This window comes from Chelonia mydas, chromosome 1, assembly GCF_015237465.2.
Source record: "Chelonia mydas isolate rCheMyd1 chromosome 1, rCheMyd1.pri.v2, whole genome shotgun sequence".
Taxonomy (NCBI): domain Eukaryota; kingdom Metazoa; phylum Chordata; order Testudines; family Cheloniidae; genus Chelonia; species Chelonia mydas.
This window is the reverse complement of record NC_057849.1, coordinates 305,494,432-305,506,812: the sequence shown is the minus strand read 5'-3', so window position 1 is coordinate 305,506,812 and position 12,381 is coordinate 305,494,432. Positions and strand designations below refer to the sequence as shown.

Sequence of the window (12,381 nt, the reverse complement as noted above, 5' to 3'; positions counted from 1 at the left end):
TTAAATATTCACATTGGTATTATGGTTGTTTTGTGGGACTGATTCAACAACTGTTTCTATTTATCTATTTATTTAAAATGTCATTTTAAAATAGAAGAGGTAAATTCAATCAATTTCATATTTCTTACCCTCTCAAGTCTTTTTGTTCCTTGATTCATAAATTACAATGGACAAGCATTATAGCACCTTTTATCTCTAGGTAGTACCAAAAAAGAACAAATGGACCAAATACATATAGATTTATATTATTAACATTAATATGATAATCTAGTTGTCTAAGATACAGTTTCTAGGATGTTCTTTAAAAAATCTGAGAATTATTTTCTGGAAAAGCATACAAAGAGGTAAACCTAGATTTTAATGTATATATAGTTATAAATATGATCATTCAAAACATCTGCTTTTAGCTCACACTGTGGAATCTAGTTTTTAGCTTACATCTGTCAAGTGTGAACTTGTTATGGATATTTTATTTTATACTGAAGAAACAGCTGCTTCAATAATTTGAAATTAATTCCCAGGAGATTTTATTCTACACTAGTATTACCACTGTGTTACACTGTAAATGATTACTTAATAAAACATATATATTTTTCTTTGTCTTTTGAGGATGTGTTAGAATATTAGACTTTCAAAACCAAAGGAATCTGATAAAATACCAATATGCAATACATTTTACTGTTTAAGAATTGTGTTTCTTAGTAATTAAATGTAATAATAAATAATGCTTTAAAATTCAGTTTGCAAAAAGGTATATTCTATTCTTTTATCTGCCCAAATGAAAATCAGTCCTGCAAGAATACTGAATCTGTCAAGTTCAAAACCAAAACTACTGTTTTTGCATCACTTCTTCCTTCTTTGTTTCCAAAAATAAATATGCATTTCTAGTGAAAGTTTTATAAAATAAACAGAAGTGCAATATTAAAAGGTAAATGAAACAAAAAATACAAAAATTGTAAATATGCACCCCTTATCCCTATTCAAAATATAAATATATCACACTGAGCTGAGGTCATAACACTACAGAAATTATGATGGTGCAGTTAATGAAATGGATTAGTAGCCTCTAAAATTGTTTTAGTAGTATAACTTTTTTTTCTATTCCACAACAATTCCAAATTTATGGATTCCCACAGGCACGAGAGGTATGTGGTTCCTCACAAACAAGGCATCATTGTTTTTCACCATTTGTAGCATGGAGCTGTTACTGTGTCTTGAACATGTGTCATAAATTGTTCTGATCATTTCTGATTTTGTTTTGCCACATTTGTCTCTCTTTCTAGAATCTAAGAACTTCAGTCTTTCTTTAATCAGGTCAGATGTTTTTGTTCTCTTAGGATGTATATGACCAATCACTAATTACATTCAGCTTGTTTTCATATTGATCATTTTGATGGAACAACATCTTAGCCCTGGTATAGGTTTTCCCATTCTTCTCACTTGCTCCCAGACACTTTTGAGAGGGTCAAGAATATTTGTTTGGTCCACAGTGTCATTTGCAAAGGGGTTTAAAATGGGAATAGAATGGGCTGGCTTTCTAGATTTTGTGTGGGGGTGTGTGTGTATGTGCTATATGTTCTGAAAAAAGTTTTGTTTGCTGGTCCCAAAGGGACACCTGCCAATGCCTGTATACTTTAAAAACAAGTAGCATGAAAGTGTTTTTTATTGTGGTAGGTTATTTTCTTGGGCTAGGAGGTTGTTTCCTTAATGAGCTCCCATTTATGCTCAACTCATCAGTCAGAGACTTCTTCTCATTACAGGAAAAGGAATCTATTTTAAATTCTTGCCAAAACAATTTGCAACAGATTCTGTATACTGTTCACTTCATTACCAGTCAGTATCCTTAAGGCCTGATGTAATATATAATAATAATATATAATGTTATAATAATATATAAACTGATAAGCAGTTTTCTGAGCACCTCCATTCCCGTTAACTTCACTAGGAGCAGCAGATGCTTTCAGGGAGCACTCATTACCTCTCAGAAACCACTCTCCAGGTCTTCTTCTCTCCCATCATGTTGCAATCATTCCTTTCATAAAAAACCAAAACGCCATGTTAGGCTGTCATCAGGAAGTCCAGGATACAAGTAAACATTTATGACCACATTTTCAAAAGTGGAATCTAATTTTGGGCTCTTCAGTTCTAGACCTGAATTTCTAGAATTTTAGACCTCTAGGGCCCGATTTTCAGAAGTGCTTGAGCATGTGTTGTTGCCGTTGACTTCAGTTGGAATTGTGGGTGCTCAGCCCCTCTGGTGATCAGGCCCTAGGTGTGTCCAAGGTTGGCACTTCAAAAATGGAGGTGTTCAGAATTAGAGGTCACACTTGAAAATGGAGGCCTTACTATAACTCTTTTCTATTCAAGGTGACTGTATATTTCTCAGCATCAGATGTTTGCAGTGACACTGAAAAAAACAGTTGCAGCAGTGTTAGCTTGACACTAGTAGGAACTTTAAAGCCTGCTCTTTCACAGGCTCAGAATATTACTCGGCCTTTATCTTTACTTGCCAGTATCTCCATTTACCATTTCTCACTTTGATATAACATCCAACTACTGTACAATTCCTGTCATTCTTTTCCTTCTCCGCCAAGCACAGATGTAAATGCAGGAAGAAGATGCATGATGTGAATGTGGTGGAGTCCCTAATTTTGCCTGAACACAGCAACTTTTGAATGAATTTCCTCCCCAACCTCCATTCTTCTGAGCTAAGACCACCTAATGCACAAAGCTTACACTCATGAAAGCAGTATTTTCCAAAACACTGTTAAATTAGTGGGAAAAGATGTTATAAACTAGAGATTATTGAATCTCCAGATATCTACCCATAACGCTTATTAAAGGAAATGGGAATTTACGCATTGTGAATGGTCTATCTCTTTAGGACAAAATAAGGATAAAAATGAAGATTTTGCGTCTATCAAAAATACAGATTTCAGAGGATATTATTATTAGCTATTAAAGTTTAAATCAAATTTCTTCTGATAATGAATGAGGACAAAATGCTTTTAAATATGTATTTGTTTAGAGAACATTTGACAAGAAATTAGGCTGATTTCTTATAACTTTAGAACTGAATTAAACCAAAATTAGAGTATGTTGTAATTTTCCAAAGATTGTCTTTAGACTTTCAGTTCTTCTGTTTTTCTCTCTCTCTCTCCCTCCCCCCTCACCTTTGCCTCTTTGGTTGGCAAAAACAGTTACAGTCAATAGAATGATATTCGGCTATTTAAAGGTTTATAGACAATCTGTTTGTTATTTTTCCCCTCTTGTTGGCAGTAATTTGGGGTTTATTATTAGTGCTGCCTTTCCAACAAAATAATTTCTGGTTTTATTTTTTTCCCCTTGTTGACAAATGCGGTATATTTTTTAATACATGTCTATACATATAGGAATGCATTAACATTTATCACACATGGACTGTACATCACCCATGCATGATAAAAGACATAAAGTGATATATCCAAATACATTTGACCATATGTACCATACAGTAGCTCTTCTTTTCTGTGACTTGTGTTTACTAATTTTTTTTCTTACATTATAGGCTTTTGCTTGGTGGCCAGATTTATTAGCTGAACATGCAGAGAAATTTTGGTCTCTCTTTTCTGTCGATATGGATTCAGCACTGGAGGCACAACCTCAAGATTCCTGGGATACTTTCCCACTTTTCCAACTGCTAAATAACTTCCTAAGAAATGACAGTAAGATATTAAGGTTTTGTTGTTGTTGTTTATATATGATTTTTTTTCTTTCAGTCTCCACGCACTCCAGAAATTCTGTTGTATTTCGATTTCCAGAGCAAAACAAAAGTTACAGTGCCCCTCTTTGCTATAAATATTTCTCTGCTGAGTTCCTCTGAAATTAAGCTATTACTCTTTATCCCACTCGATCCTTTACTGTATACTATACTTGAACCATATAGTATTGCATAAATTGCTTACCTCTAAAGCAGCATTATAAACACAGCATAGCACATTTTAATATTATTTGTAATACTAAGGCATTATATTTAAATAGGTCTGTATCAGTAAGTGTACTCTTATACTAAGTTTTCATTCCCATCACTGCTTTAACACCATTGATCAGATTTATAAATGTATTGTAGACTTAGTATTAATTGGAGTTAGGCATGTACATCAGACTGAAAGAGATTTTTAATTTACACCATTTGTATTTGCCCAAAACTGAGGACATATTGGTTATGAAATACAATGCTCTTGCTTTTATTTGTCTTGGGTGAGCTGGTTTTCCTTTTATAATAGCTAAATAATCTAATATGCAGATATTAAACATGATCTTTTGGGGGGTGATTTTACATGTGGAAATATACAGAGAATATCAATGAAACTTTAGAAAATGAAGTAAGTTAAATTAAAAAGCATAAGTTGTACTTTATTTTACATGCAGATTATTTTTCAAACATTTTAAGGCAACATTCAGAAAATAATTGATGTGCTGTTTTTAAATAGAAAGATAAAATGCACGGTTTTCCTTCATTATTAAGGGAAGGCAAAATGCTATTTTTATTCCATGTCTCAGTTCATTTCAAGCTTTAAATTTTTGCTTGTATTTACAGGATTCATATGCTCAACAAACTAGCTTTTAAAATTATTTTTCTGTTATGTTATTATCAAGCATATAAAAACCAGTATCAGAATGTCCTTTCTGGATTAAAGCTGCATGATTTAGGGGATTGGAAGTGGAATACTGGGACTTCCATTAGGGGATCAGAGGTGCCTCAACAACCCACATTGCTTATAACAGAGTACTGTTACCATCAGCTTCGGAGTGCCTGAGTGAAATAAGTAGGTGATCTCAGTGCAACCATAGGAGCATCCATATCACAAAAAGAAGCATTGCAATTGGTGTTAGTCCCCTGGATGGCAGACTCCTCAGAATGCCAAAGGCTGAATAGACATGGAGCCTTAACTACCTTCTTATCCTAAAAGCTAGTCATTCTAGTTAGAATTGAGAACTATTGGTACTGCAATGTAGGATCATATATTGCCTGGTCAGTATATGTTTTGTGGATAAGTAAAGGACTTTAGAGTCCAGTGTTGTCTGCCTCTTTTCATGAGTACTTAATTGTGTTTTCATTAATTGGCAGTTAGCAATATATTAAATGCTACACTCCTGTTGTGTAGTTGTCTTTTTACATGGGTTCCTTAGTGAGAGAAGATGTGTCTATTTTGTTACTGTTTTCTTTATTTTTGGTTGTGGTTTTGTGGAAGGTGCTAGAGGTTGCTCCCTTTGAAGTTCTCTAGGATAGGTACAGTGTAGACATCAGCAACAAAGACTTCCTAACTCTGCCATGTAAATGTGCTGCAACCTTAACTTCAAAGGAACACTTGAAGTCGTGTAGGAGTAGTTTCCTCCTTGTGCCCATTCGATCCTTGGTGCCTGTGTTGAGACTGCCAACAAGGATTACAATCATAGTGCTGGATTTTGTGATGTGTAATTTTGTTAGGGTAGGGTTGTTTGAATCTTATTCAGCCAGTGGTATCTATAAACTTGGTATTGGGTTCCATTACAGCAAGTTAAGTTTCCGGAACCAATGGAAATGAAGCTTATTGCAGGATGATATTCTTGGCCTTCAGGCAGGGTTTGTGACAGCAGAGTTATAACTAACCCTCTTATTACACAACGTGGGCTGCCTTGCCTGCTGATTTCCAGAATAACACAAGCAATACAAACAACTCTAGCTCCACGCTTACATAAGAAAAGACTGTTGGAAGGCTACTGCTTGCTTTTTCTTCTCTGAAGAGATTAAATGGATAATTACTTTAAATCATTACTAAGGAAACAGTCTCAGTAAAGACATATTATTAAAACTGGAGGAAATTTTGTTTTCATAACGAAATAATTATCAGCAGGGTTGTAAAATGTAACTGAAAGAACAAGTAGTAGCAGCTACTCCAAGAAATAAATGCCACACCTGTATACTATTTTCCACAGTTCTCCTAATGGCAAAAGATATAGTAAGTGACCATTTCTGACAAGTGAAAGCCATCTGGAAAACTGTATCTTTTTTTTTTCCAGTGCTATTGAAAAGCAACCCCTGGAACTAGTCACCTTTTAATCGGTGGATATGCTAGCAAGTGGCAAATGACCATTCTCCCAGGAACAGATTCCCAAGTGAAACATACCATGGTTCTTATTCTTTAATTAACAGCCCTTTCACATTGCTAGTACATTAAAGCTATTAGAAAGAACATGCCATGCTTCTAAAATCAATCTCACAGGGTCTCCCTAAACGAATAATAAATATTCTAGCTTTCTCACTAAGTGAAAACCTATTCCCGAAGACTTTTGCCTTCCTAAAGATAGGCTCATAAAAATCTAAAAAGAGAGAAACTGGAATGTGGTCTCATGAGGATAAAAAGGCTAGTGTTAATAATTAACAGAGAAAGTGAAGTGGAGTCAAATTAGCCATAATAGAGCCCAGAGTGACTGACAAAGTCACCTCTCATTATCGAAAAACTCATTAGGAAATGAAGAGGTAGAAATCCCACTGGGTTATTCTCTCTCTGAGGCTGTATCAGAGATTATTTTTCAGATTTCTTTTCAAATGAAGAACTGTTAGGTCACCATATTGCATATTAGGTTAATCTTCAACCTTTGAAATTTGGAGGGCTGACACCTGCATGTTATTCTATCTCAAGAGCCTTAAATGAGCTCTAAATCTGAGATGCAGGAATCAGTTTTCATATAAATCTGACATGTGTGAACTGCCAACAGTATAGAAATAATCTAACTAACAATTATAGCCTTTAAGCAGATCTTCATGCAAGATTATTTTTTTATAAACATGACACTAAAATATGGTGCCAGAAAGACTACAGAATAATGAATGTATAGTCTTTATAAATATACTGTGTCTTACCCCACAAACTTTATCCATTTTTTGAGTTTCTTCTGTAGAACACAAGGTGCTACACAAATTCAAGCAAAATGCATCAAAGCACAGCTGCCATTAACTTAGCAAAAAGCAGAAAAGAGAAAAATTCCTTGTGTTGTTGTTCTGCACAGAGTAAAAGAGAAGCAAATTAAGTTTTCTCTTTTTGTCTTGCTTCTTGATAAGAATAGGTAGCAGATAATATTTTTTGGTCTACCCTTGGTATGAACATGCAGAGTTCAATCCTCAGCTGCATCCAGTAAGCATTAGGTACCACTGAAGACTGCATCTGCAAAGAGGCTATTTGAGCCCCAAGTCCCAGGGCCAAATCTACACCAGCACCTATGTAGTTTACAGCAGCCGCAGGTTGGCTTTAAACTACTCTCGCTGGTTATGGACCTGAGGTTCTGGTACGCGAGTGAGAACTTGCCAGAGCACAGTGATTCTCCAGTGTGCCCCTTCTTTCTAGGCCCCTAAGCCATGGAGTGAAAGAGATGGCCAGTTATTCAGAACCCCAGGCTGGCCAGCTTTCCTGGCTCTTTCTACTGCCAAAGTGCAAAGCCCAGGATCTGGCTCACAGTCTTAGTACTGTTGCTTTGAAAGCCTTCTTTGCAGTTCTTGCTTTCTGCGTGGAATGGCCTTTCTGCACCAGCCCATCTAATTTCCGATCTCAACCAAAAGCCTATATTTTTGTCTCTATATAGCTTAATTTCTCCCTCTCTCTATTGTATTTTTAAGTATTTACTTGTGTAAATTATTTTAGGACATGATTTGTATGAAAGAAGCTATCTAAAATAAAGTTGCACTGTGGCGTGCTATTGTATATATGTCTTCAGTTTAATTGAGGGATTGTATAGCATAAAGATACAGGAGAAGACTCATTATAAGAACATTATGCAATAACATGTTCTGAAAATATAGGTAGATAGTTTATAAATGTGTCCAGAAAATCATGTTGGAAACTCATTAAGAAATATCAATTTCCTTATAATTAACCTCCTATAGTGTGTGCTGTGGAGACATCACAGAATTATCTTTTATTCTACAGCATGCCATATTAACACAGGAAAGAAAACTGAGAAAAAATTATTAACAGTTGTAACATTTTAATGTACTGGACAAAATGCTTCTCTCCCTCCCAACACCCCCCTTCCCCACCCTTCCACCTTATTATTATTATGTAGTTCAAACAGGATTGAATTTCCTAGAACAGTCAGCATATATGAACATTCAATATAAAAGGCAGAGCACGTAGCACAAATGTGTCCATTCTAAAGGAATTCCATCTGCATTTGTGTATAATTGTTGCCTTGTGTGTGTGTGCAGTTGAAACTTGGGAGGTTTGTTTTCCATTCATGGGTAATTTCTTTTTTGTATATTTTTTTAAGCTTGAACAAAACAATATTTTCAAAAATGAAGAGTGGAAAGATGTCCTGTCTTCCCATTATACAAAAATGTTGAACTTTTTTGAACACTGTATAATAGATGGTTAAAATTACCATTTGGCCCAGTGAAAATAGACATTTGGCAGATGTTCTTTTCAGTGATCTGGTAAATTGGCTGTGAATAGTCAAAGTGTAAAGATTTGAACAATATACTTTGCACATCTGCACTGGATTTTGTCACAAAATCTCTTAATGATCTGCTGAGATTCTGTTGGTTCTGCGCATGTGAACATAGCTTTGGAAAGTCTGTCTGCTCTGCTGTGTCTTTTTGTATAATTAGAGAAAGTGTACAGGGAGGGAGGCAGAGTGCAAATGAGCCTTGTATAGGTAAGAGCGCATATGAGAGGGGGTTGGATTCCCAAGGAGGTCTGGTTCTTTTCATACAATACATTTGGGATATATAGGGAAGGGGGCAGGACTGGAAAGATGTTCATACGATGCAACTCCTACTTTTGCATATTTGACTGTACAGAGCATTCTGTTGTCTGACAGATAGTTATATATTGTGAGATTTTCTTTTTAAAAATGACAGAAATTCCATTTTTTGAAAAAATAATAAAGATACAGATCATAAAATTAGGATTTCCTGTGCAGCCTGAGCTCTGCTTATAGTCTTTCATAACATGTTTACTACTTTATTTTCTGCAAGACCACTGCCGGACTTCAGGTATTTTCTCAGCTCTTACCCATTGTTTTATATTTAATGCTAACAACTGTAGAAAAGAAAGTAGTACTGATCCTTCAGATTTATTAGTCATAATAATAATAATGCCTAGTGTAAATGTAGAACCTTTCATCCAGAGCTCAAAGCACCTTATAAAGAACTATAATTATCATCATTTTACAGATGGAGAAACTGAGGCACAGAATAATGAGTTGACATGCTCAAGGTCACTTATCAGGGTAGAGACTGAGCTGGGAATAGAACCTATATCTTCCATCTTATGTATCTATTTATTTTTGCATGGTCTGTGTAAACTGTAGTTTGAAACCCTACATTTTAGTGCATCTTTATTAAGCTTCTCCTACCTGCCTGGCTTATTCCAGTCATGGGCATATAGTGTGGGACCATATTTCGTTTTTTGTTCTCATTTGATTTAGTTGATAGGCTGTCCACTTTTGTGCTTAGTACCTCAAAAAAGCCGTGAATAGATCTCTCTTTATTTCGGATGATTTCACCATGAATAGATCTCTCTTGGTTTCATCATCTGCTAGCACAGGTTGCTACCTCCAGATCATGTGTAAGCATGAAGAGAGGTTATATTTGGTTTATTTGGGGAAGGGGTTAGGCATTTTGGAAGAATGTAAAAATTGTCTCACCTTTCAATTAGTTTCCTTCCCAAGAAATCTCTCTCTGATCCAAGGTCCCATTTAATCCTAGCTGCATCTCTCTCTCCTTTCTGGCATCACTCAATGTATTGTTGCCTGGCATTATTGCTGCGTTACTTGCTGACACAGGCACTTTTCCAGATTAGTGGAAACTAGGAAAGCTGTGCAGTTAACTCATGTGGTCTCTAGGCAAGTAAGTGCTCCCCATAAAGTATTGCTCAATGAAAATATCTGTAAAGCTGCTCTGAGTAAACCTTACAACCCCAGTGGGCAATATGACCGCAGCCAACTTAAAAAAGGCCACACACTGAGGGCTTGCTTCCTGATGTATGTTGTCATAATGGCTGTTGTTGGTTAAAGGAATAATGCTAGAACATTCTTATTAGTCCAAATGGAGGGACACAAAAAGCTCGCACTCATGCCTCAGGCTACATGTCCTTTAAAAAAAAAGGGCATTGACAATGCACAACTGTCTGTTGTGTGATTGTGAGTGGAATGTACATTGGCATGTGGGTATCTGTAAGAAAGGAAGCATAGATTTACACAGAAAATGTTATTGATGCGAACATGCTAGTATAGCTGAGGTTGTGTCAGCATTTCTACTGCAAGCCCATGTTTCATGAGGGGCTGTCACAAAATACTTGGGATGTGCAGGAACTTGGCATGTAACATCTCCATGTGTGAGACAAACCAGTTCAATCATTTTTAAGTCAGGTGGATTTTTTTTAATAGTGGCATTATGAATAAAGAAGCTTTTGAGCCTTTAAACCTAACTTTATGGAGTGCCTATATATGATTGAACACAACTTGAAGTGGTCTCAGGTTAAAAACACAACAGCACCCCAACTGTTCTAAATCAGTTCCATGCCAACTACATATTTACACGATATATCCTGTCGAACTGAGTAATTTATTTGAAAAAAAAATCAGTCACATGCAGTTATCCATTATAACCCAGTTGCTGTGTTTGGCTTTGGCAATTAACATTGTCCATTAATCTCAAACTCCTTCCTATATAGACATCATAAAAGGATGGATTAAAGACCTTCAGATCTTCCCAGTTGTCAAGGTTCCTTCCCCACTCTGAACTCTAGGGTACAGATGTGGGGAGCTGCATGAAAACCTCCTAAGCTTACTTTTACCAGCTTAGGTTGAAACTTCCCCATGGGAAAATTATTTTACCCTTTGCCCTTGGACTTCCACTGCCACCACCAAACATTTATCTGGGTTTATTTTTATTAGGAAAGCGTTGTTTGGAAACGTCTTTCCCCCCAAAATCCTCCCAACCCTTGCATCCCACTTCCTGGGGAAGGTTTGGTAAAAATCCTCACCAATTTGCATAGGTGAACACAGACCCAAACCCTTGGATCTTAAGAACAATGAAAAAGCATTCCGTTTCTGAAAAGAAGGATTTTAATAGAAGTAAAAAGTAAAAAAGAATCACCTCTGTAAAATCAGGATGGTAAATACCTTACAGGGTAATTAGATTCAAAACATAGAGAATCCCTCTAGGCAAAACCTTAAGTTACCAAAAGACACACAGACAAGAATATCCATTCTATTCAGCACAGCTTAATTTCTCAGCCATTTAAAGAAATCATAATCTAACGCATATCTAGCTAGATTGCTTACTAAATTCTAAGACTCCATTCCTGTTCTGTCCCCGGCAAAAGCATCACACACACAGACTCTTTGTTTTTCCCTCCCCCCAGCTTTTGAAAGTATCTTGTCTCCTCATTGGTCATTTTGGTCAGGTGCCAGCGAGGTTATCCTAGCTTCTTAACCCTTTACAGGTGAGAGGATTTTTCCTCTGGCCAGGCGGGATTTTAAAGGGGTTTACCCTTCCCCTTATATTTATGACAGCAGTGCTTCTGGTATTTGCTTGGGGTTCTTTTTATTTGTAGTGAATTTTTAGTGCCCTGCAAGCTCTCTGCTTTTGCCCTAGAGCTCTACCTAATTGCATGCTAATTCTCCGATGTTTAACCCAGGTGAAAGCTGTCCATTGCTGAAGGTTTTGGGGGATCAGCTATTGGGTACTCTGCCAAGGAGAGTGACTGCTTTTGTCCTCTGAAAGATGTGGCTAGGATAGGGTTTCTTTTTGAAGGAGCAAGTTCTACCTCACCTCAACTTCCTCTCACAAGAATTTTGACCCTTTGGGGTGCCTTCCAATATACCCAATTTACCCTCACTGGTAGGAGCCAATACATCAGTTGGTAACTGCTTGCACAAGTCATGTGAGGTATAGTTGGGGAGAGTAGGACCAGTAAAGCTGGCAAGACAGGGGAGATGGACAAGTAGTGTGAGTCTCTCTCTGATAGGTTTCAGAGTAGCAGCCGTGTTAGTCTGTATTCGCAAAAAGAAAAGGAGTACTTGTGGCACCTTAGAGACTAACAAATTTATTTGAGCATAAGCTTTCGTGAGCTACAGCTTACTTCATCGGATGCATTCGATGAAGTGAGCTGTAGCTCACGAAAGCTTATGCTCAAATAAATGTGTTAGTCTCTAAGGTGCCACAAGTACTCCTTCTCTCTCTGATGTTGCTGTGGGTAAGGAGGAGAGGCAGCTCTTCCCACATGTAACAGAGGGAGAGAGCAAGGGATGGTTATGTATGTGGGAAGGTCTTCATTTGAGAGGGGAGCAAGAAGGAAGGTATGACTTCTATTGTTTGTTTTCTTTACTCTAGTAAAATTACAACAAAGTCATCTGCTG

General features: G+C 36.7%; 1 protein-coding gene across 26 annotated transcripts in view; it reads left to right on the top strand.

Annotated features, from left to right (window-relative positions):
• Positions 1-12,381, top strand: part of CADPS2 (calcium dependent secretion activator 2) — a 556,952-nt gene that overhangs the window by 457,063 nt on the left and 87,508 nt on the right. For 15 of the 26 annotated variants that reach the window (XM_037888967.2, XM_037888971.2, XM_037888963.2 and 12 more), the window contains 2 exons: positions 1,137-1,145; positions 3,548-3,704. In XM_037888967.2, the coding sequence (XP_037744895.1) occupies positions 1,137-1,145; positions 3,548-3,704 (166 nt within the window). The remainder of the gene's footprint in view (positions 1-1,136; positions 1,146-3,547; positions 3,705-12,381) is intronic. The other 11 variants (XM_037888978.2, XM_037888976.2, XM_037888973.2 and 8 more) reach the window with 1 other exon arrangement.